Genomic DNA, 23,777 nt, shown 5'->3' with positions numbered 1-23,777 from the left:
AGAGGAAGGAAACAGGATTAAAATTTACTGGTGGGGCAGGGAGTGGTGATGCTGTTCCCTAGCGGCCAGGAGGACGCCTGAGTGCAGAGTTGCCACAGCGACAGCTTCCACTTATCCCTAGATAAGACGGGCAAGAGAATCAGCTGCAGCCCCAGTCCAGAAAGATCCTCCAGCGAGCCCCGGCAACAAACTGCACCTTCCCTACCACCTACACGGCTCAGTAAGTACTTTAGCCACATGTTCTCCTCCCGGCTGGTTGGCTTCTTGATTTCCTTTCTCTCTCTTTTTTTTTTTTTTTTTTTTTTTTCTTTTTTTGGAGGGGAGTGTGTGGATTTGTTTTTGTTTGTTTGTGTGGGTTTTTTTTTTAGCAGCCACCACCAGCAAGTTGCCTTGTCACCTCTGGAGACGGGCAGGAAAGCACAGGATCCCCACTGCGTAGGGAATGGGCTGGGGATGGCCCCGTGTGGGGAAAATTGAGATATGACCTGAGTCTGGGATTTGGATAGGGGAATGGGGAAGAAACTGTTTTAGAGAAAACCAAAGCACTAACTTTAATTGCTGGGACAGTTCACAACCAGTTTTGTAAGTCAGCAAAGTGGGAACTGATGTAAGGACTATTTATCGCACTACTAAGGGGTTAATTTGTACCTCAAGGAAAAAATCAGGCAAGAGTGTATTTTTTATGATCTCCAAAGACAAGGATTTTGTAACCAGAACTTGTGCAAATGTATGTGCATTTTTTTCAATCAAACAAATAAGTATTTTTATTTATTTTTCAAGTTTATTTTACAAACTTGTAGTGTGAATCGTCCACCACCCAGACACAATCTTTGAAATTGCACCCAGAAGCACACTGTCTGTGAGAAGAAACTGCTCCCAGGCAATTCTATAGTACTTCTGCATCCATGCTATTATTAGTAGCAAAAGTTTTGGGTAGAGGGAAGCACTCAGATCAGGCTTTCAAATATCTAAGTATTTGCTAAGAAGATTTACATATGCTTTATAAAAGTAAAAATCAGAGTAATCTGACAATATGCTTGTGAAGAGCAGCCTAGTGCCTAAATAACTGAAGAAGAAACTCTGTGCATTAGCATGAAACTGTCTTCTGTACCCTGGAAGGCATCACTCCAATAGAATAATGTTAAACATATAGTAAAACTTGTAAATAAAGGCTTGGGGTGCGGAGCAGCAACACCGAGAATTTCTACTTGGCGGTCATCTGTTTTCTGCTCTGACCACTGTAATTTTCCTTTAGTCACGTGATTTACCAGGAAGCAGTTGTAATGGGTCTGGGATACAATGGGGTATAGGTGAAGGTACATATTTTCTGATAAAGGTACCAAGGCTGCCTGCTGAGTGCAGATGGGAGAAGCCAAATGCAGCCAGATGTTGTACCATTCCCCTTGACCCCTGACCTGTTTCACATGATTTCTGTGTAGTGCAGATGTGTGCAAGATGGCTTCATCCAATATCTTATTCCTTCTTTCTGCATTTGTAAATGACTTCAAGCAAATAAGAGGCCTACTCACACTATAGAGCCCTCCACAGGGAACATGCTACAGAAGGAATGACAGGTTTCTCTCTTCGCCTCCCACATAGGTTTAAGGATGCAGAAAAAAAGGAGCAGGTAAGGATGCTGGGAGCCTGTTCCTGCTTATGTGCTCATTGCAACCAGACAGAAAGGACAAACCAATTTAAAATAATTTAATAATCAAACCCCACCAGGAAACTGTAAGTGCATGCTTGGTGGGAGAAGAGGTGCCCATCTTAAAGAGCAAAACCTCATGCCAGAGCAGCTCTTTGGGCAGGGCAGCAAAATCCTGCTTTTTGTCCAGATTGGACTGTAACTAATGAAGTCCAGCCTCTGCTTCGTGTCCGCATTTGGCAGCAGCCTGTGAGATACTCCCTATTTACTTCCATTTCCAGCTATTGAGTACATCAGCAGTAGCAAGGCCAGGCTCTGCCTATGAGAATGAGGACAAACAAGTGTGCATGCTGTACCTCCCCAGGACCTTAGTTGCCTCTGCTTCTGCCTCTGCTTCTCTTTATGTTCTTAGGAATTGCTCTGGCTTCACAAGATAAGTACATAGGGCCAAACAGGTTTTTGTGGCAACATTATTACCAGCTAGCATAATGAACTTATTAAATTCAGATTGACTGCTGTCACCCAACAACGATGTACTCAAAAGTACTTTTATTTATCTAGCATCCTTGTCAACATGCCAGTGGTTTGTTTAATAATTATGCACACCCTGGAAATTAGCACATTTTTCTTCAGGATTTTGCCAATTGTAGAAACAAAGCACTCTCCCGAACAAGAAAAAAAATCCTCATACAATACCATATAGTCTACTGAAATCTTCCAAGGCACAGGTTGTGGATACCTTATAAGGGGCCAGTTCAGAAATTCTAAGTATTCAATATACAAAGAAATCATGAGCCTTAATGTACAATGGTGAGGAGTACTGACATTAATGCCCACATAACCCCTGTAAACTTTTATAAGAATTGCATATCAGAACTTCATTTCTCCATCTTATATTTCTCCACTCCATCTGTGGGTGACTCATTTGAGAACTGCTTTGTCCCTTCAGATTACATATAACTATCTATAGTACCTAATACCCACATAGCTTCATAGCCCCTACAACCTTTCAAACCCTAAGAGAAGACAAAAAATGGAGATTTTCCACCCAAGCCATTTCCATGCCTAATTCAAGATCAAATGAAGAATAAGTCCAGCCCTTTAGTTTTGTTGTTAACGCTTTAGCTCTCTGTCTTACAAGGTAAGTTTTTTTCTCATGAGATTTCATTTTAAGTTGGTTTAAATGTCACATTATTGGATGGTCTTGAAGATTTACATCATCTTATAAATATGTGAGAGTAGCTGTACTGTTTCCTAAACTCCAAGCTGATTACGTGAGACATATATCTACATTAAACCAACTGTGCATTAAAATAGTAAACTAAACCAGGTTTCTTTATCTCTCTCTGGCAAAGTATTTTACCTAATTGAAGCCTCAAACTGGTTGCATTAGTGAATTTTGTTATAGAAGCCAAAATTTAAGCAAAGAAAGTAACCATATTACTTGCAAGTATTTGAGTGGTTTAATACTATGTTAGTGAGTGATAAGGTAGTTTTATTTGGACACTCTAATCAAGGGAGTACAGCAACTGAGAATTTTGAAAAAACTTTTAGTATGTGCTTCAACCTATCTAAAAATCCAAAGCTGATATCCAGAAAGTGAAAAGTTCAGATATTTTTCATCTGAATCACCATATCTTACAAGGGCGCATACCCAAAAGAGTCATGCTGTTATATGACAATGATTCAGTATGAGACTTCATTCACGTGAGGCTGAAGCAGCTTTTAGTAATACTTGTATTTTTCAGTCTGCCTTACCATTCATTGCCCTCCTCTGTCTGTAAGTAGAGCCAATCAAATCTCATGCCAAAAGTTTTAACAAGGAGCAATGCAAAACTATGTAGGCAAAGCTTGAACTTGCCTCAACTTTTAGGAAAGCATTTCATCTGTCTCTATCAGCTCTCTTTTCCTAGAAATAAGAGACTCATTTAGGCACATATCTCTGTCAGGTGGTACAGCCTAGCTGCACCATACCAAAGTCTCTGGCTAAATCACAATTGAATCCTAAATCATATAGGGAAATCTATATCATCTCAGGAAGTATCTTCTATTGTGTGTGAATTATGCTTCCGATGTAACCTTTACATATGCTCAAAGGATGAACATGGATCATTATGTTAAGAGACATAACAGAGCACAGGAAAAAACCACTTTACTTCATCACATGAATAGCAAGCATTTGCTGCCAAGGTGACTGACGGCAGCAGAGAGTATAAATTGTGCTAATGTGAAGGCTGCTAGGAAAAGTGTTGCACTTAATGCATGAAAATCTGAAAACATGCTTCAATTTCTAAAGCCATATTAATGGCTTCATAGTCCCCATCACAGGCTACCTTCCCACATAAAATGTTACTGGGGAATCTGTTTCCTTAGTGGCAGGAACTGATTTTAGTGGTTTGGGAAAGCACCATTACAATGGTCACATACAGCAACTTTCCTTTGAAGGAGAGCTCTGTGTGCAATCCATGATGACAGGATGTAACAGCACTCAGAGGTTCACACATCATACACAATGTATATACAGCCAAGATACCAAAATCCATTATATATTTTGGTAATTTTAATCTTTTTATTCTTTTTTCATACAGACTGTCTTACAAAGTGCAGTGCTTTTGTAAGCACGGCAATGCTGGCTTCAGGGCAGACTTACAAAAGAATAGAAAAGGAAGGGGAATGTTAGACATTAGCCTGTAGCCAGAATTTTTTGGAATAATATTTTCCAAACTACCACATTAAGAAAAATAATGATGCAATCCTATATTAAGTGTCTTTACAAAGCTTAATTTTTATTGGGTGAAATAATTAAATGAAACAACTTATTGAAATCTAACAAAATTTAACTATATTTTATAAGCCATTTCCAGTAAATATAATTTACTACCAATTTTACATTTTAAATTTTGCTATTTATTCTCAGGCTTTTTTGCCTCAAGCTATATTAAAACCAAAAATGTCCATAGTGTGTGAAATAATACCCCTGATTTTACTGAAAACCTTGTAAACAGAGTATTCTTCAGAAAATAACATTTTAGCCACAGATATAATACTTAGTCAGCATGCCCTAATCAAATCCAATAAAATCAAATGGCATTCAAGAATAAAACTCCATCAAATCACAAAATGTAGTTCAAGCCTTCCTATGGCCAGATAATAAATTTTGTATTAAGTAAAACTATGTCTGCTTCATTTTAAACCACAGCTATAACTTACTTATACAGTGAATGAACAGAGCAACCACGTTAAGGTGCCTTCAAAGATTTCTTTCTGTAGAGTCTTCCCAAGTGAAGGATTTTTCTTGCAGTGAAGGCAAATGAGCGTTCAGGCAGTATAAGACAAGTACAGATGTGAGGCTGGACTGGGATATTTCTATAGTGAACATTTGGAAGTGAAATCCCTCATCTAGGCCTGATTCAGTAAGGTTTTAATAACCTGTAGAATTTTTTGTAATTTTTTAATAGTGAAACATAAGGGAATTGATTCCATATATGCAATATCAGTCAATGTCCACTTTGGATGTAGATGTGAGTTGACATCAAATGAGACGACATCAAATTTGATGCTGCCAGGCAGTTGTGGCAGGATGTCTACTCCCCCTCCTCTCTACTGTTGACAGCTGGTCCATAAAGAGAGAACCTAGGGGCTGAAAGGCCCAGCAAGAGGTCATCCCTGGCACCAAAAAGGCACAGACCTCAGCTAAGAGTCAACAGCTTAGTCTGGAGAGCAGATGTGGGAAGAGATAAAGGAAATATTCTTGACTGAGAGACACTGTTTTATAAACTATAAAAGACACATGAATTATCACAGAGGTAGAAGCCCTCTACACACACACTCTGAAAGTGTGGGAGACTTCTCCCCGGACTTTGGACGCAAAGTCGTGGCTGCTTCCCTGGGGATTGAGGGAAAAGATCTCAATGTGTGTCCTACAAACAACTGGATGGTAAGATCCTAAGTTATCCTAAGTTATATTATTTTTTTGCTAGGTGTTAAAAGGTACCTTTAACCTCACTCTGTATATATCTACTAATAGTCCCTTTTGTTTTTTGTCTTTATTCCTGTGTACTATTAGTTTGTTTTAAGTCTTATGTCTGTTAGTTTTCTGTCTATTAAATAAATAATTCTTCTATAATAGACCAAATCAGCAATTGTTAAAGAACTTGTGAATGAGAGTGGGCTTTGGGATGCTGGCTGCCTCAATAAAGCTACTGCCTGCTGCCAGAGGCCTGGGCAAAAGGCAAGGGCTTATCTAAACCACCACATCCATTTGTAACAGCAGTGCTACTCCATTTATTTTTAAGTCACTGGCATTTAGGACAGGTGTTTCCATCCGCTGAAGAACTACAGCAGTGCAACCATTCCTACCTTCTTTTGCAAATGTTCCTTTGACTGGATTTTGCTCAAGGGTTAATTATTCTTTACACAGACGCAAGTTTAGTCATGGTAATGAGATTAACTCCCCCACTGTTCTGTTCCTTGTCAGCAAACAACCCTTGCAATTTACAGAGAAATAACAAAGTAATTTCTTTTCCTCCAGCAAAATAAAACCAAACACACAGTTTAGTCAATTTTTCCATCCTCCTTTTCACTGTTATTCTCCAGCTGCCTCTTTTCTTACCTTGCTCTTTTACCTTTCCTTCTCTACCTCCCCTTCCTCTATTTTTTCCCAGTTACTCCTTTCATCTATTCATAATGTCTCCAGCTTTTTTTCTTTTCCACATTGCCTTTCTCCTCCTTACAAGGAAGTCACAGTCTGCTCTTATTCCCTGAAAATGGAGAACAGAGTTTGTGAATAAGAAACTACCACAGCTGTTGCTGGATAAAGGCAGACACTGAGATCACTTGGACTGCACCTTCAGTTTGAAGGTTTTTTGACTTTAACATTGCTTTTGTCATTCTGATGAATTTCTGCTAAGCAACCATAGAAATCATCATCAGTGGAAAATAGTGTAATTTTCTTTTTTATGTGGTGGCATCTGTGGCAGCCCCAAGATCAAATCTCAGCTTGCAAGGTGGTGGGGAAGCTCAGGTAGGAGGATGGATGAGGATGGCCTTCAACATCCACTGCATCTGTAAGTAAAGGGGGACAAAATAGCTCAAACAGCAATCCAGTGAGACTTACAGGACATGGACACTTAAATAGCTGTGTGAAATGGGTTCTCATGGTCTTATCAAAGTGATGAGTAAGTTTACGTCGTGATGGCTTTGCGGTCTGTGGGCACTGGCCATCTTTCCGAGGCAGCACTTTACACCTGGTTTTTCTGGGGTGTGTAAGGTCTCGTAGTGGAGCTGGACTTAGAAGACCAAGTAAACAGAAATCATGTTTAAAGTTGATTCATATAATAAATACCAAATATGATCCTTAGTTTACAGTTGAGAAAAAATGGAGATGAAAACCAGAACAAAACACCCTATTCCTTAGCATTTACTTTGTGTATAACATAGCACTTTCTGTATGCTTAAAAAAAAAAAAAAGGAAGTATATTTTTCTGTAGAGCAAATCCATGCTAGTGTGGGTTGCTTACAGCAAGGTAGGTGGAATAACAGGTTACTTGTGTGTGTAACAAAGACAGTGAATAAATGCATTGCAGCACATGTGAGTAAAAAATCAGGTCAGCAGACTACTGGAAGACAAGAATTCCTCATCATTTGTTAGGTAACACCAATAGCTGCTGAATTTCCTTTTTCCTTATTTTATTTAATGTAGTAGTATCTTCAGAGGAGAAAAGCCTGTTTCAATGATGTCAACAGAATGTGTTCAGCCACTTGATATCCCAGAGGACAGACTGGACGAGCAAGATTCACAGTGTAACCATTTAGGTAAGTGTTATTTGATGATGTCATTGCACTAATGAGGTGTGTTGCCTTCATATCATAAAGTCCTGTCCAGTGTCCATTTTTCCCCTCCAGCAATACAACCAACCCCCCATGAAAACAGATAGATTACACCTTCTGCTGACATTTCTAGTGCCAGATGGAAAGACAAAGAGCATTTTTCCTGCATATAAATATCAGCTGAAGCTCTAGAGTGAAGTTAATTAAAGAGGAGAAAGGAAAAAGGGTCATCGATCTTTTCCCTGGTAGAGCAGTTTCTTAATTTATTTCACAGTAAATTGAAAGCTAGGATATAGCTGAGCTTTCCCTGAATATATCTTCCCTATGCAATATGAGTAAAAGGTTGCAAACATTCCATTTGACATCATTGAGAGAGCTTTCTAAGAATGTTTTCTCCTTCATCATCATTTCTCCTCCTTTTTTGAAGCTACTTCATACAACTTTTACAGTGAGCATACCAGGGTTGCCTTTGCTTTGTCACACTCCTGATTACCAGACTTCATGCTTGATAGATATGCTTTTTGCATATTCATGGTCTTTGCTTCAAGTGCTATGATTTCACTCTTATCTTACAAAATTGTCTTGAAGGTTTAGCAACCCAGAAAGAAGAATCTGTTTGCTTGTTGTTACCTTTGTGATGACAATAATGAAACACATATGCAATTTCACTTCCTTGTAAAAAAGCTAGTGTCTCACCACAGGTTTTATAAATCTTATTTATTTGTACTGCAAGGAAGGTATTCTAGCTCTGTCTCTGCTATATGGCATTTCTAGTCACAGACACCATTTTTACAACTGCTGGTATACCAAATGTAGTTGGTCTATAAAATTGCTTATTTAAATACATACTGAATGAGTTTCATTATACTGTTGGAAAACTGAGGCAGTGGGAAGGTAAATGAGCTCATTAGGACTATGAAGAAAGCCTGTGAAGGCCAGAAAAAAGCCCACATATCCAGGGACTTAACCCAGATGCCATCCTTCCCACATCCACCTGCAGCTCACAGACATAACAGCTGCCTTAAATAGTGTGAGAAAGTCTGGAATGAAGTTGTGCTGGCAGTCTGCAGTTAGGGGTTGGGTAACGGTGTTTGGAGCCCAACTGAAGACAAACAAGCAGCTTTTAAGAATTCAAAACATTGGTTTCTGTGATGATACAAATGAGAGGTTTACAAATCAGTGGTTAAAATGCTTTAAAAATCATTGTCAAGGTTATTGACAAAAAGCAGGGTTTAATATGAATTCATGAGAATGCAGCTCTAACACAGTTAAGTAGCAAGGTTCATTCTGTTACTTACTATGTAGACGAAGCTTACATAAGTAAATTGGATTAGAAGCAATTGGAATGATTTACATGAAGACTGGGATGAAAGAGGGTAAGGGTGCAAAGGATATGGATATAAGAAAAGGGTGCAAAAGCACTTAATCATTGACTATTTAATATTTTTTAAAATAATTCAATGTGATTTGCTACAATTATAACAGTAAGTTAATAATATACTCAAAATAACAACATTCATACCATAATCCATTCACTTTCAGGAACACATGATAAAAGATATATACATCTATATCTCCTGTCAGAAATTCCACTCAGGCTCAGTGCAACACTCATATCAAATCCCTTAGTGTTTCTCAACTTGCATGGGCTTCACCTCAAGGAGTATGTATGTGTGGGGGTGGTATCTGCCTAGACCTTGTCAGCAACAGTCTTTCAACAATTGCAAACTTGAGGGTTTGCAAGCTCCAAGAGGCATCCCATTCAGAGGCCCACTGATTTATTTTTTCAAAAGGTCTCATAACAATGTTACAATTTCAGCTGGGCTATGACTCAGGTATATTACTTACCAAGGCTAATAAGAATGACTGCTTATCCTTTGTTCCTCACCTTGGTCGGACCGCTGATGTTCCTGGTATGGTCAGAATAGTTCCTACTTTATTGTACAAGAGCACCTGGTATGGTCATGGATGCTTCACTGCCCAACTAGCAAATTTAAGGGGCACTTCACCCCTCAGCTGATTCAGCTAAGGCTTACCAGAAGCTGCTGAGATTGTAGAGCAGGCCTAAAGAGGAGCTGAGGGAGGGGGATGTACTAAAACAACAAGCTATCTTCAGTATTTTCAGCTTGCATAAGAACCTAGAAATGTAGACCCCTGCAGAAAAAGTCATGCTGACCCTCTGAGTCATCTGAGTAAAGGATTGTTTTAAAGGAAAACAAAAAATCCAGTACAATGTTATGTAAATAAAAAGCAAATAACAATTGCTCAGTAGCTCTGGAAATAAAATTAACTCTTGAAGAGAACAATATACTGACTGCCTTATTTTACCAGTACCTCAGACTGACCCTATATATGTAAAACTTTCCTTCACAAAACTGGCCATGTAACTCTTGAAGACACAGTTACCACTGGATGAAACAGGAGTTGCCATGGGACCTCTGCACACAATGCCTTCCCTCTGACATGTAAACACAGAAACTGCCCACAATTCTCTCTCTCCGTTTTATGTCTACAGCCAACAACACAGAAGGACTACCAAGTCCTTCTACCAAGACTACCCTCCTACCAAGACTACTAAGTCACTTGACTCCCACATAGTATGGTACAGAGCCCTCTTTTGTTAGCTTTCTAAATATTTAAGAGATTTTTCTTCCTGGGTGTTTTAATTTACTTGGATTAAAGCACTATTATCAAAGCGATTCTTTTCACCATCTGGTTTTTTACTCCTCCAAAGTTTCAATTTCTATTATATTATTTTCCCCTACAGAAGATCTTTCAGAGCAGCTGATTAAGAGCTGTGACCTCAAAAAAAACCCAAGGAAAGGTAAAACCCTCACAGCTTCCCAGAAGACTGAGCAGGAGCAAAAGAAACCAAAGAGAAAAGATACACCGGCTTTTTACACTCCACCACCTCTAACAGGTGAGTAGTAAATCTCTTGACTTTGAAATACTGATTAATCTCTGGGGACTGAAGCTGGATGAAAGTCCATGGAACATTCATTCAGTTATGTCCACTTGGATCCAGAGAGGAACACAGCTTCATGCATGTTGCACCTGGGAAGGCAGGTGAGCATAAAGTCTGACTTTCTCAAAGACATTCCATGTTAGTTGAAGGGTTTGGTTTCACTTCTGGGAATACCAAGGTGGATAGGTTTATGCTCTGAAAAACATGCTGCCATGGAGCTCATAGTCTTGCTGATAAAAAATGTTACATTTCTGTGTGAGATGACAGGCAGCTGCTGAGCCATACTAGATATTCCAATTGGATATGGTCCAAAATCAAAAAGGATCAAGTATAGCCTCTGCACTTTCTCATCAAATGTGCATCCAGTGCACAGCAGGAGGCTGGGGATGAGACTGGGAGTAGACCAGTGAAACACACAAACCACCTACAGGATTCTCCTCCTGGAAATCATATGGCTCATGTGTTTATGGGGACTCTGTCAAAGGGTAAATGATCCAGGAAGCCAGAAAACATCACAGCAATGAAGGGGCTTCTTGTAGGATGCTCCCTGCTGTGGCACAAATACAGATGTTTGAGAGCTAAATGCCACCAACCTGGAGAAGGGAAGAATAAGCAGGAGACTGCCACTGAAACTTAATGATCCAAGAAGAGCAGTGGGAATAAATGTTTGTCACTCTCAGCTAACAAGCACTCTCCAGCGAGAGAGCTATGCTCTTCTATTATTGAGTTGTTCTTCCCATGCTGCACATACATGGAGAAGTTAGCCAGTAACTACTTGTATGCTTCTCTGTATATCTGCAACTATTCACCAAGTCAAAAATAAGCAACTGGGATTTCCCAGTATTTGTAATCCAGATACTGAATTTGATTCTCTTCAGTTTTCACATGTATATTCCACCAATTTTGTCTTGGGAAGAGCAGCTCAGATGATGCAGAGCTGTGTTTCCTTTCTGCAATTGTCATTTCATAAAGAAAACATTCTTTCACTAGTTAAAAAAGACACTTCTGTGTGGTCACATTGGTCCCAACTAACCTCTTGAGTGTCTGTGTTTTTAAGCTACTATGGTAAGATGTCTAAAGTTCTGGAATAGGGGATTACACTCATCTGTCCCATCACTGATGGGCTGCAATTTAGTGCATTATGTACAATCAGAAGCCATATTGCCTGATAACATCATTTTCTAGAGCCTATGGGAAATAATTAATTTGAAAGAAATGTAGGGTAGGTACATCATGCAGCAGATCATGTAGTTGTGCCACTGTACTTCAGAGTAGTCATTGGGAGAGCTACACAGGTGTAGAAGAAAGTTTCTTCAATGTAAACAGGCTAAAGTAGCATTTTCTTTATTGCTTACTTACAGGCATAGTTTCAGAGTCATCTGAAAATCTGCTGAAAAGGTATGGTATCATAGAGAAGTCACAGAGAAAGAGTCCAGTCTCTCAAATCACTGAACTGGAGCAGAAAAAGCCCAGAAGAAAAGATACACCTGCAGTACACATCCCACCTTTGATAATAGGTAAGAAACTTAGGTAAAGATCCTCATAAGAGACAGCAAGAAGTGGCTAATGTCAGAGATATACTTGGAAGGCTGAAAGGAGGTTGCTCTCTGTTCAGTGTACTTAGCAGTTCTTGAACTGGACTTATTTGGTTTAAGTATATAATTGTCATGGGTTAGCACTGGCCAGATGTTAGTGCACCTATGAATATATGTTTTTTTCCTCTAACAACTCCTGTGGGATGAGATCAGGAACAGAGCAGAGCAGGCTTAAATCTTGAAAACAAAAAAAACCCACCAAAACTTTATTAATTACATAAGAACAGGGACAGAAATACTCTTAAACACACACAGAGACAGAAATAAAAACTTCTTAGAACATTTCTTCTCCCAGTTTCTACCTCCCCACCCATCACTCTTCACAGACCAACCCCTGGGTTTTAGATCAAACAATCATCACTCAAAAACAAACTAATCTTCAATTCAGCAAGGGAGAGAGGAGTCTCTCTGGCACCACAGACTGTTCTCCAGAACACACAGGTCTACTCCTTATGTGTTCCCATGTCACCCGTGGCATCGCCCAGAGAAAGTCTGCCAGGGTGACACTCTCTTTTTCCTATGTCCAGCGCTCTCACCGCTGTCTCATAGGCAAAAACTACATACAGGGCTTTTTAAGGATACTTGCATGCCGAGCTCTCCCCTTTTTACCCAGGGGCCAGGGTTCCAGGAGCAGGTCTGCCCTGAGGGCAGAGGGTGCCACCTCACCCTCCCCCTCTCTTCTCTGCTCGCTACTCACTTCAAGTGCCAGTCACTGTAGCAAAAGCAAGGGGCAGCTGTATCCACCCAAAAATGCAGTTTATGTTCAAAAGAGACTCAAGTTCAGTCCATGGCTGACATTATGCAAGAAAAGTCCAGCTCCAAGGCTACTCCTCTCATTCTTCCATCGAGTTCCTTCCAATCATGCTTTATCATCTCGGTCCCAGGCTGCTTCCCTCTCTCCGAAAACTACCAGTCATGAGAATCAATGTCTAAGAAAAGTTTCTTTCTGCCAAGCAAGAGTTAACAGTTTCTTCTCAGCAGGGTGCTGCAGGCGGAGGCACTCCCAGGCTCGGCAAACCCCACGTGGCTGAGCACCTTCTCCCGGAGTTTGGGGGGAAGGAGGGGGGTGAGAACACACAGAAGGCACTTCCACAGTTTTCCACCCCTCCATCCTGGACGGGGCAGCTCAGTTCCAGTCCTGTCCATTCTCTTCTCCCCCCCGGGCCCCAGCTTACTTTAGTTTCACCGCGTGGTTGTCTTGAGCCTGGCCACGTGGCTTCCCCCTCCCCCACTCAGCCCAGAGCTGAGCAGGGGAGAGACGTTTCCACTGCTGAAACCGGAACCCAAAAGAGGCCGACCCCCCCCAGACTCCTGCTTTTAACTCTTTGTGTCCTCAGAGGCGTGTCCAAACCTCCGAGTGACCAACCCAGGTGCCAGCAGAAAAGCTGATCACTGATTGGACTGCCCACATCCCCCTGGAAGAATTCACCTCCCCCCTAACCACGACAATAATAGTAGGGGTTAATGAAAAGTCTAGTACATATCTCATGTTCAAGCTCTGGGGATAGAAAGGACAGGAAGAAAGAAAAGGCATTTGGTCACTTGATTATCTCTTGCAAATTGCAATCCTACTTTTCTGAAAAGCCAACTACTGCCCTGCTTTTCAAATCTAAGCACATAGAAATTTTTAGGTCACCAGCATTAAAATACCTCAGACAACCTAGAGCAAAGCTGTATTGTTTAATCCCCTCTTCATTCTGCAGTCCCTCACATACACTGAGGAAGCCAAGTGGCGATGAACTTCTCATTATCAGCACCTTAAAGATAATTCTGTGCTTCTGTCATGGATGCAATACATACTACATAATAAGGGAAGGGGAGGGAAGGGAAGGGAAGGTGCGGGAAGGGAAGGTGCGGGAAGGGAAGGTGCGGGAAGGTGCGGGAAGGGAAGGTGCGGGAAGGTGCGGGAAGGGAAGGTGCGGGAAGGTGCGGGAAGGTGCGGGAAGGTGCGGGAAGGTGCGGGAAGGGAAGGTGCGGGAAGGGAAGGTGCGGGAAGGGAAGGTGCGGGAAGGGAAGGGAAGGTGCGGGAAGGGAAGGGAAGGTGCGGGAAGGGAAGGTGCGGGAAGGGAAGGGAAGGGAAGGGAAGGGAAGGTGCGGGAAGGGAAGGGAAGGGAAGGTGCGGGAAGGTGCGGGAAGGGAAGGGAAGGGAAGGTGCGGGAAGGTGCGGGAAGGTGCGGGAAGGGAAGGGAAGGGAAGGTGCGGGAAGGGAAGGGAAGGGAAGGGAAGGTGCGGGAAGGGAAGGGAAGGGAAGGGAAGGGAAGGGAAGGGAAGGGAAGGGAAGGGAAGGGAAGGGAAGGGAAGGGAAGGGAAGGGAAGGGAAGGGAAGGGAAGGGAAGGGAAGGGAAGGGAAGGGAAGGGAAGGGAAGGGAAGGGAAGGGAAGGGAAGGGAAGGGAAGGGAAGGGAAGGGAAGGGAAGGGAAGGGAAGGGAAGGGAAGGGAAGGGAAGGGAAGGGAAGGGAAGGCCCTGCTTTCCTCCAGGAAAGCAAAAGCCTACTTTTTGGGTACAGTCAGGAGTAAGAGTTCAGGAATGTAAGCTAAATAAAGCTGCACTGTGCTTTATGATCATGTTCCCTCTTTTATTTAAATTAAGAAGTGATGAAGGAAAAGTATATTTATGTAATTCTAATTACCTAGTTATAGCACATAAAGCCACCTTTTTAGAGCAGATGCTAGAGACAGCTGAAATGTAACACCCAAACAGAGGTGCCCAGCTCTCAGATGGACCCATACTAGTATGTCAGATGCTGACCACAATCAGTAGCAAGATCAGTGAATCCCTTTGCCAAATGATGAACTCCAGAGGTTCCCAGCAGAGTTCAGGATTCAAAGCTCAGAGAGGGATGTAGTCCAGAGATGCAGATTATAAACTTTCCATGGACCACCAGCAATTTCAAGGGCAAATCAACATTTTAATGCAAAACAATGGAAAGGGAATAAAAAAGGGAAGTCAAAATGGTAGTAATTTGCATAACACTGGGAAAGTATTTTTTTCTTTGATATGATGCCTCTGATCACTTGTAAAGAAAATGTACTTTACCAAATGCTGTTTGGAAGTTCTGGGTTTAGAGGAGTGAGATGCATGTTTGATTTGGGAAACATTTAAGTTAATCTTTCTCTGTTTGCTGTTTAAATAAATCACCTAAACTCCCTACCTCTGTTTTCCTAGCTGTGTGTATTATGAAATGCAACTTATCCTGCAGATCTATTTTAAGGATTGTTAGGTTGTTCTGTTAATATCTGCTGAAAAATAAACCTCCTTTATTCCCTTTAAGGGTCTAAGCTAGCTCAGTCCTTCTCAGGCCTAGGAGGATTATATCAAAGAGACAGGAAAAGGATTCAAAAGAGGCTCTCACCCTTAGCTGCAGTGATGTTTATTTCCAGGTGGTGTCCAAGGAGAGAGAGAGAGAGATCCCAGGGGGACAGGGTCTTTTCTCAGGACTTCTGAGGGAGGGGCAAGCTGGCACACAGCCAATGGGGTCAGAAAGGGAAGGAAGGGTCAGACTACATGACAGGAGTTCCAGGGGTCCCTGGGTGGGGAAGAAACCATTTTCCCAGGGGAATGTAACAATCTGCCAAGGGATCTGGCTAAAGAAAACAGAGGGTAAATACAATGTAATCATAATTTCCCAACAGAACTTGCAAGTTCTTGCAATTTTTAGATAGACTCTGGAACCACAATGGCTCATAGAAACATGAGTGTTTCTGTTAAAAAGCTAAAACTAGGCAGAAGAAGTTGTCCTAAATCATCTATTTGTCAGGTGCCACCTAGATCTAAGCCATACCTTCTGGGCTACAAATCAGAAAAACAAGATAGCACATGCCTACAGACTGCCTAGGGACAAGTCCTGCAGCTTAGTTGGGAGACGCAAGAGGTGAATGGTTAAACTTCCATTCTTCTCAACCAGAGGTTTTCAATGGAGGTGTGATATTTTCCTAAAGGAGCTGCCTTAACTGGTTTTCTAGACTATGAGAGAGAATGAGGGCTTGACACTAGTGTTACTAGTTACCTGTGATTTGATCAGGAAACCTCAGTTAGCCACATTTCAGGAACTGCATTCCCATATTTACACATGTATTTAAATCCTAGCTCAAACCCACAGGCCTGAAGACTATTAATTTAGTTAATGGACTATATAATGCTAAGTGGGGATGACAGTAGAGTGTTCTAGAGCTGACTACAGGCTTGGGTCAGATTCAAGCCATTTACTATCAAGTGACATGGAAAAAAATACCATTAGAAATCTAACTATATTTTGTCTTCTGGTTTAATCCTTCAGAAAGACAAGGTGTTGTTTGTCTGAAGGAGAGACGTGCTCATGCCGCATTTGTATGGACATGGCATAACATTAATTGTGCCACTTCAGTAGAAGTTTGAAGGGTGAATACATTTAGAAGCCCGACCCTTGCAGAGATTTCAGATAACTAATTTAGTAGCCCCTTTTCTTTATCTGCATTTCCCAATTGGATTGGGTGTTTGCAAGATGTAAAACTTATTCTGCTTCTCCCTTGGACCACATGCCACCCAGTGGATTAATTACTTTTCTTCATTTTATGTAATACATTTGACTTTTATTTGTGACAGAAAATCTTGAACACCCAAAAGGGAGAGGGACAGTCTTAGGAGTGCTGGTCAAAACAAAGAGGGATAACACATCTGCCATTTTAGCTGTCTTTATAATAAAGTATTAGTGTACAGCTGTTCAAGAGACTATTATTTAAGCTCTTTTACTAGAATTAAGTGGAGTTTCTTGAATTGGTATCTACAAGTGGTTTGCGGGGGATCTGAAGGGGAAACATTAGAAATGGTGATAATTCTCATTAGCAGGTCACAAGAGATATTGATGCCTTAAGATTTTAGCTTTTATATTTTTCAAATCCTTTACTGCATTAGTGCGTAGCTCTAAACTCCATATAAAGTGTAGTTAACTGTCTTCACATTTTAGTGAGACAAAAGAATCCCTCTGGGCCTGTGATCCAAGGATACACCACAGTATCAGGCCCCGAAAAGTATAAACAAAAGTGAATGGGGAGAAGTGAGCTGGGGAAATATGGCTTCATTACCTGAAGCTATAATTGGAGAATTAACCCCTGATATGTAAATAGACCAAACTTATGTCTGTCTGAAAAATCTGTTGACTGCTGTCCATCTTGAGGGTAGACTCTCAGAGGCTTTTAGCTGCCCAAGGTGTATCTACTGAAGGCCTTTAATAAATATTAATTTTATTCTCTTAACTCCATCTAGCCTCTGTCCTAGGTAGCCACTCCAAGGCATCAATACCATATAGCACTGAGTGCTGCTTACTTCAGCAAGACTAATGACAAGGAGACAGGACAGAAAGGTTTGCCCATGTTTACTTAGCTCACGTAGTCCTGCTAGGTTTTCTTGAATCTCCAAGTCTATAATTCAGGTTCTGCTTTGTACAGCAATTCCACAAAAGCTTTGTTTCTTTGTGTATGCTACTGGATGGAATAGATATGAAAATAAATAAGTAGCAAATATTGGGCCAGCCTTCAACCAAAGGCTTGTCATAGCCAATCATGGAGGCATCACTGTTGAATTTCAACCAGCAGAATGATGTACCTTGGTATGATTCTTGAAAAGTAAATACGCATCCTTAGAATAGGAAGGGAATGGAATTCAGGCATTTAAATACATAGGTTACTTTGCCTGATACAGGCACAAGTCTGCCACAGGCAGTTAATCACTGGAGAACAGATCTGGAATACAGGACATAAAAAGCTCTGTACAGAGAGGCAACATCTTAGCACACTGCTTTGATTCCATGCCCAGTGTTGGAAACTGGCTTTACCAGTAGGCAACAAAGTGTCATTGGAGGTATAATTCAAAACAACTGAAAATTGCATTAGTTTCTGCCATTCTCTCAATAGCAAATGTATATAGATTGAATTTTTTCACACATTTGAAGGTACATTTAAGCATATATTAGTTATGTTTTCCCTGTTCCTCAAATGGTCCAGGATGTAAAAACCAACAACAAATAACCCCCACTTCCCTTTGGAACATGCACAACCCAAACCCCAAAGACAACAGGAAAAAAACCCAAACTTGTCTATATTTACCTAGGTTCCCAATAGGGATAGAAGTCTGTGTGGAGAATACTTACATCCATCTCCATAAAATGGCATAATTCTTTGCAGTTAACAACAATAGTTACTTAATTGCTGCTTGAACAAATTAAGTGCTTTGTGTTTCAAATTAATATTAATTTATGTCTTTCAGTTTATCTCATAGTGCTATGAAACTAGCTAGTTCACAAGAACTGCAAATAAATGAAGCAGGAGCTAATTTAAATGAAGGGCAGTACAGGTCAATATTTTCATTAATTTGTCACCTCTGAAAAGATGCTATATTTGAAGAAAATCTTCCTCTGTGGTATTGTCGTATTTTCAGACCTTGAGAAGACTGAAAGCCTTCTCTGTGAAAGGCTGTTTGATGCAGAAAGAAGCAAAAAAATTGGTTTGACAGAATAGCATGGCTGACTAGCCACCAGTAGGACCTCAAATTAAAAAGGGGAGATTTCATTGGTATCAAAGCAATGGTAACCCTCATCCTGTTTGTAGATTATTAACATCCACACGAAGGCATGTGGGCCTGCACAGAGGTCACTTGATTTTTACTGGAAAAAGGCAAACCCAGCACAATATGTTAAAATAGGTTTCAAAAACATTTTGTACCTAATGCCTTGTTCTTGCATCACTCTTTCTTATTCTTAATGCAGAAAGCAGTTACAATATTTGTTATTTCTTGGGATTATATAAAAGCCTCCAGATCCCAAAAGGCAGACTTACTGGTTTAACTGAGAAAAATAGACACAGGGAAAGGAGAAGAGACATTTGTGTGAGGTATGATCTGCGATCCAAGTCTATTTTCATATTGTTCTTAATTCAGTAGCTTTTGCAATTTATTGACACTATACCATTTCAGTGGAGATGGCACTTGTCAGGTCGGTATTTTAACATGTTTCATTTGTCACCTGCACTTGCAAAATCTAAGTAATATGGCTACATATATAGAGATAACATACATGTCCACAAAAGCTGTTTCTGTCACAAAGATTAGTTACAGTATTTACTTCATCATGCAAGCTCTTTCCCTTATTTAGCTACCCAAACACTTCTAACAAACAGGTACCCAAATGAAACTTCAGAGTATCTTTTTACAGATAGCAAAAATATGCTGGATTTAAGAGTGTTTAATAATTTTAGCAAAAAATGCAGTGATTCAACCCTAGTTCACTAAGTATCAGGAAACTGAAATGCCAAAAAGAAATGAGGAGTAACTCGCATTTTGGAAATGGCATTAAAATCAAAAAATAAGAGAAAACTGAAAATTCTCTTCAGCCTGATATTTTCTAAAAAGTAGTATATGAAATCAACTCCTTTTTCTCCTTTTTTTGTTTGTTTGTTGTTTGTTTTTGTGTTCTCTTTAAGGCACTAAGGTGTTTAGAGAAGAAGAACAAACAGTGATTATGGAAGATGAAGAAAAGGATGGAGATGTAATCCACAGTTAGATTACAGTGATACTTCAATAATACAATGTAAATAATCATGGGTCATTCTAAGTGGTGGCACATTAAAAAAGATCTTTCATCTTTATAAATGATTTTCTCAATTGTACACTTGAATATAAACTATTGTCAAGTGCTTATCTGCTTATCTGCACCTCATAATTCCCAGCAAATATGATTTGAGATGATGGCAGAAATTTCAGTTACACAGGGTTTGAAGCATTCTGTTGATTTACTACAAGTGGCTTCCTAGCATTTTTGTCAATGAGGAATCCACCCCAGATCAGATCTAACTCTGTGCAGTGTGGTACTCATACAGTACTGTATGAGCAATGAGCATGTGTGTATATATATATATACACGCTCATACTAGCACTAGAAGTGGTAGTGCAGAGTAGTAAACATTAACTAATGATTCAGATTTCTTTTTTTGCCTGACACTTTACCTCATTTGTCCAGCTTTCCTTTCTTGGAATAACACTGACTGCAGTGAAAATTCCCATGTGGAGAGCTGATGGGATAGATGGAGAAGGTTAGAGTGCAAGGATTCAACGTGAGTCCCTGAAATGCAAAGCAAAAATTTCCTCTGCCTGTATCCACTCACGACTTGTGTCTGTAAGGAGAAAAAGATAGATTTACTGTAGAATTAAACTTTACACCTAAGGTCTCTCAGCACTGACAGACACAACAAACAGGATGTAGGGCAGAAATCTCAGAGGAGAAACACTAGGGCAGTGCAACGCCTGCCTGTTACACCAGTGTAGACAATTGTCTCCACTGGCTCGGTGAAAGATAATATAGTTGGATAGTTGAACCTTTTGCTCCAAATAATTTCTTTTCATATCTGCTTTTTAAATTGAGTCCTAGGTAATCAGTTAGGAGAGGTTGTAAAGATTCAAAATCATAGCAGGAAGGTAAAAATTGAGTAAAAGGAATAATGTTACTCAACAGCGTATGCTTACTACAAGGTAGAAGAGCATCATGTGACTTTTTAAAGCTTACCTCAATGATTCAATGAAGAATTCTTTTCACAGCCAGCTACTGCCTTTAGCATTTGGAGAGAGATGGGTATTGGAAGACTATTTTACCATAAAAAAAAGGTAGAACTGGACACTTTGTGCTTGCCTTAATAACTCTGGGCTAGATGGAGTAACACTGCTAGCTGAACCCTTAGGGAACTAAGCAGAGAGTTTGAAGATTATCTAGTCTGGCAGACTGTATTTAGTTATCTTTCCAACTCAGACAGACAGCAGACAGCTGCAGACCATACTAGTTTGGACTTCATTTGCCATTGTGACTGACTCAGCATCTTTCATGAGAATGCAGTCCATTCACAAATATATGTGAATGTATACTCTCAAGATGTAATCAATGAGCTTGCAATAAATAATTGCCTAATAAATTGCACAAGAGGTCTGCTATATTATTAATGGGATGCCTCTTACTTAGAAAGTGTACTTGTTTTTATCCTATTAACCTATCAGAGATAATATTTAAAATATAAACAATCAATAGTTCAAATAACAGCATTAATATAAGATCCCCAGTAAAGTATGTCACAACGAGTACATGACAAGAAATATGTATGACTCAGGTCTACCTTTACCAGTGAAATTGGTTAATATTTTCAGTGCATGTGGAGTGAGCTGATCTTGGCTAGATGCCAGGTGGCCCTCATGCTATCACTCCCCTTTTACAGCAGGACAGTGGAGAGAAAATAAGATGTAAAACAACTAGTAGGTTGAGATAAGGCAGTTTACAAAAGCAATAAAAAAGAAAAGCAAAAGTTTATGCCTGCATAAGCAAAAGGGAAAATAATCAATATCTACTTCCCATCAGCAAGTAATACTCAGCCATTTCCCAGGAAGCAGGATTTCAGCAGACATTTCTGGAGCGGTTGCTCCAGAAGGCAAAAATGGTAAAATAACAAATGTCCCTCATTCCTCTTCTCTCTCTCATAGCTTTTGTATCTGAGCTGATACCATATGGTATGGAATATCCCTTTGGTTTATTTGGGTCACTTCTTTTGTCCTAGTTGTGTCTCCTCCCAGGATCTTGCCCACTCCCTTGACAGGAGGCAGGGGACAGAATGTTAGACAGTGCTAATGCTCTGCCAGTGCTGCTCGGCAGTAGCAAAAACACTGCTGTGTTTTCAACACCTTTCCAGCTACCAATATAAAGCACAGCACTCTGAGTGCTGCTAAGGCAAAATGAACTTGATCTCAGCCAGACCCAATACAGCACAATACAGCAAGAGTGAAATGTGAAGTCCTGAAAAAATTAAAATTTGCTATGGATTAGCCATGAAAATCTACATATTTAGACATGAAGGGGCTTAACAACACAAAGCAGGAGCAGAGATAGGACTGACGTTACTGCTCTGAAAAGGGTTTGTCTCCTAGCCTGGGAAATGCTGACACAGCTTAATGGGAAATTAAAAAAAAAACAAAAAAACAAAAAAAACAAAAAACAACAAAAAACAAACAAACCCCCCCCCCTATCCTTTAAGCCTAGCACTGTATAATGCTTGGCAAAGAGGAGTGACATCTCTAATGGCACAGTAGCCTAATTTACCATTGCTGTATTGATGAAATTGAAGCCCAGACAGAAGAATGCTTCTGTTTCCTTTAAAAATGGCATATTCAGAGCCTGCCAATTCAGCATTTTGGGGATTTTCCACCCAGGACCAACATGAGCAATTAAAAGTAATTTTTCACTTGATAAATTAGGTAAATAGAAGGTTTTGTAATGTTCCTAACAAGCAACAAGGACCTGATAGTAAAAATAATGCCTCAAAAAGTGCTTCATCATTATCTCTTTGAACACCTGAATACTAAGAGCAGCCCACTTTGATGTCCATAAAAAGGAAGGCAAAACCTGTGGAAAACTAGAGAGGAGGAAGAGAATGACAGAAACTCTAGCATTTGCCTCCCTGCCCCCTCTCCACCCTCGGCCTCTTCTGCTGCCTTCCAAGCTTTTTCACAGCTGCAGAAAGCACCTAAAGCCTCCAAAAGCTGAGACATCACCAAGCCCTGTATCATGCCTCCAGCCTGGGGAAAACACTAGCCTACTGTGACACACAGGTGATTTGTGGAAACCCTCCTCTGCTCCTGCATCCCCTGGTGTGAGCAACAAGAGTAGACCAAAGTCAGCTCCAGGGACCACATGCTGCACCTTCTTTTCAGGTCAGTGACTGCATTCCAGCTGAGCTGCTAACCCTCAAGACTAGAAAAGCCAATAAGCTACTCCAAGTAGCAGGGAAGATTAAAAAAAAAAAGGCAAAAACTCCTTTGCCCCCTACCCCCCTCAGTGAAAAGGTAGAAAGTGTGTTTGGTAAACTATCCTATGCTTGTAAAGTAATCTTAGCTTTTTTCCAACTTTTCTCTACTTTCCCCTTTCTCTCTCTTAGCTTCTCCTACAGTTAATAAAGTGAAAATATCAATTCTTTTGGTATAAACATCTAACTTCTTTTGAGTTTTAATTCTGTTCTGGGCAATATTTGAACCTGAAGTTCTTTCTGCAATTCACAGAGATTAATGCTCCTCCATAATTAAGTGGATTGTAACATTTAATCATGGGACATGAATCCCTTAAAACTAGAGTGCTGATTCCAAAATATCAATGACTTGCTAATTTTTATGTTTGATCATTTTGTGTTAGAGAAAAAGAGCAAGATACCCTTATGACTTTTTTTCCTTTTTTTCGGCAAGTAAAGTCCTCTGTAAAGCATTGTAGCTGTTTACTTTTTGATGAAATTAATGCAAAGTGCCCCTCAAAAGTAAGGCGTATTACTATGGTTAAGTGCTTAAAATAAGGTGCTCCTAAGATGTAAGGAGTGAGATATTAGAAAATAATTTAAAGGAGGTGCCCCTCAGGAAACATCACCCCTGTGCGTGTGTTTTTTATGAAATGTACACAAGATGCCTTTACAGGGTAAAGGATTGAAATTTGAAAATTAGCTGTAATTTATACAAGGTATCCTCTGGAAATAATCACTTCACCTTTGTAAAATATTTTTCCAGAGATAAGGGGTTAATTTAGAAATTACACAAGGTACCCTCCAGAAAAATATACCACATCTTTGGGGTAACATGAAATATAATGCACAAACTCTGGTCAATTTGTTGGATGAATTTGGTGCCAAACTTTCTCCTCCAGGAATGGGGTGGGCACGAAATTACTGGTAGAATATCAAAGAAATTGTTGATCTAAAC

The 23,777-nt window shown here is 40.2% G+C and overlaps 1 protein-coding gene across 3 annotated transcripts; it reads left to right on the top strand.

Moving 5' to 3' along the window:
* Nucleotides 1-81: 81 nt before the first annotated feature.
* On the top strand, nucleotides 82-23,253 carry PPP1R17 (protein phosphatase 1 regulatory subunit 17). 3 transcript variants are annotated; one of them, XM_063404947.1, is made up of 5 exons: nucleotides 82-220; nucleotides 7,347-7,459; nucleotides 10,242-10,394; nucleotides 11,801-11,956; nucleotides 19,487-23,252. In XM_063404947.1, exons 2-5 carry the CDS (start codon nucleotides 7,378-7,380, stop codon nucleotides 19,564-19,566), a joined length of 471 nt encoding a protein of 156 aa, XP_063261017.1. In that variant the 5' UTR covers nucleotides 82-220; nucleotides 7,347-7,377; the 3' UTR covers nucleotides 19,567-23,252. The 3 variants fall into 3 exon arrangements, with proteins under 3 accessions (XP_063261017.1, XP_063261011.1, XP_063261003.1); XM_063404941.1 differs by lacking the exons at nucleotides 82-220; nucleotides 19,487-23,252 and adding exons at nucleotides 6,609-6,711; nucleotides 13,738-13,850; XM_063404933.1 differs by lacking the exon at nucleotides 82-220 and adding an exon at nucleotides 6,610-6,711 and having other exon boundaries at nucleotides 19,487-23,253.
* Nucleotides 23,254-23,777: the final 524 nt, after the last annotated feature.

This window comes from Prinia subflava, chromosome 1 (assembly GCF_021018805.1).
Source record: "Prinia subflava isolate CZ2003 ecotype Zambia chromosome 1, Cam_Psub_1.2, whole genome shotgun sequence".
Lineage (NCBI taxonomy): Eukaryota > Metazoa > Chordata > Aves > Passeriformes > Cisticolidae > Prinia > Prinia subflava.
The sequence above is the reverse complement of the archived record's forward strand: the minus strand, read 5'-3'. Positions and strand labels throughout refer to the sequence as shown.

Bases quoted from the DNA above. Each gene is read 5' to 3' on its own strand.
- PPP1R17 (XM_063404933.1), top strand. From the start codon at position 6,677: ATGGATGAGGATGGCCTTCAACATCCACTGCATCT. The intron at 6,712-7,346 runs GTAAGTAAAGGG...TATTTAATGTAG, and splicing joins CTTCAACATCCACTGCATCT to TAGTATCTTCAGAGGAGAAA. The intron at 7,460-10,241 runs GTAAGTGTTATT...TTTCCCCTACAG, and splicing joins TTCACAGTGTAACCATTTAG to AAGATCTTTCAGAGCAGCTG.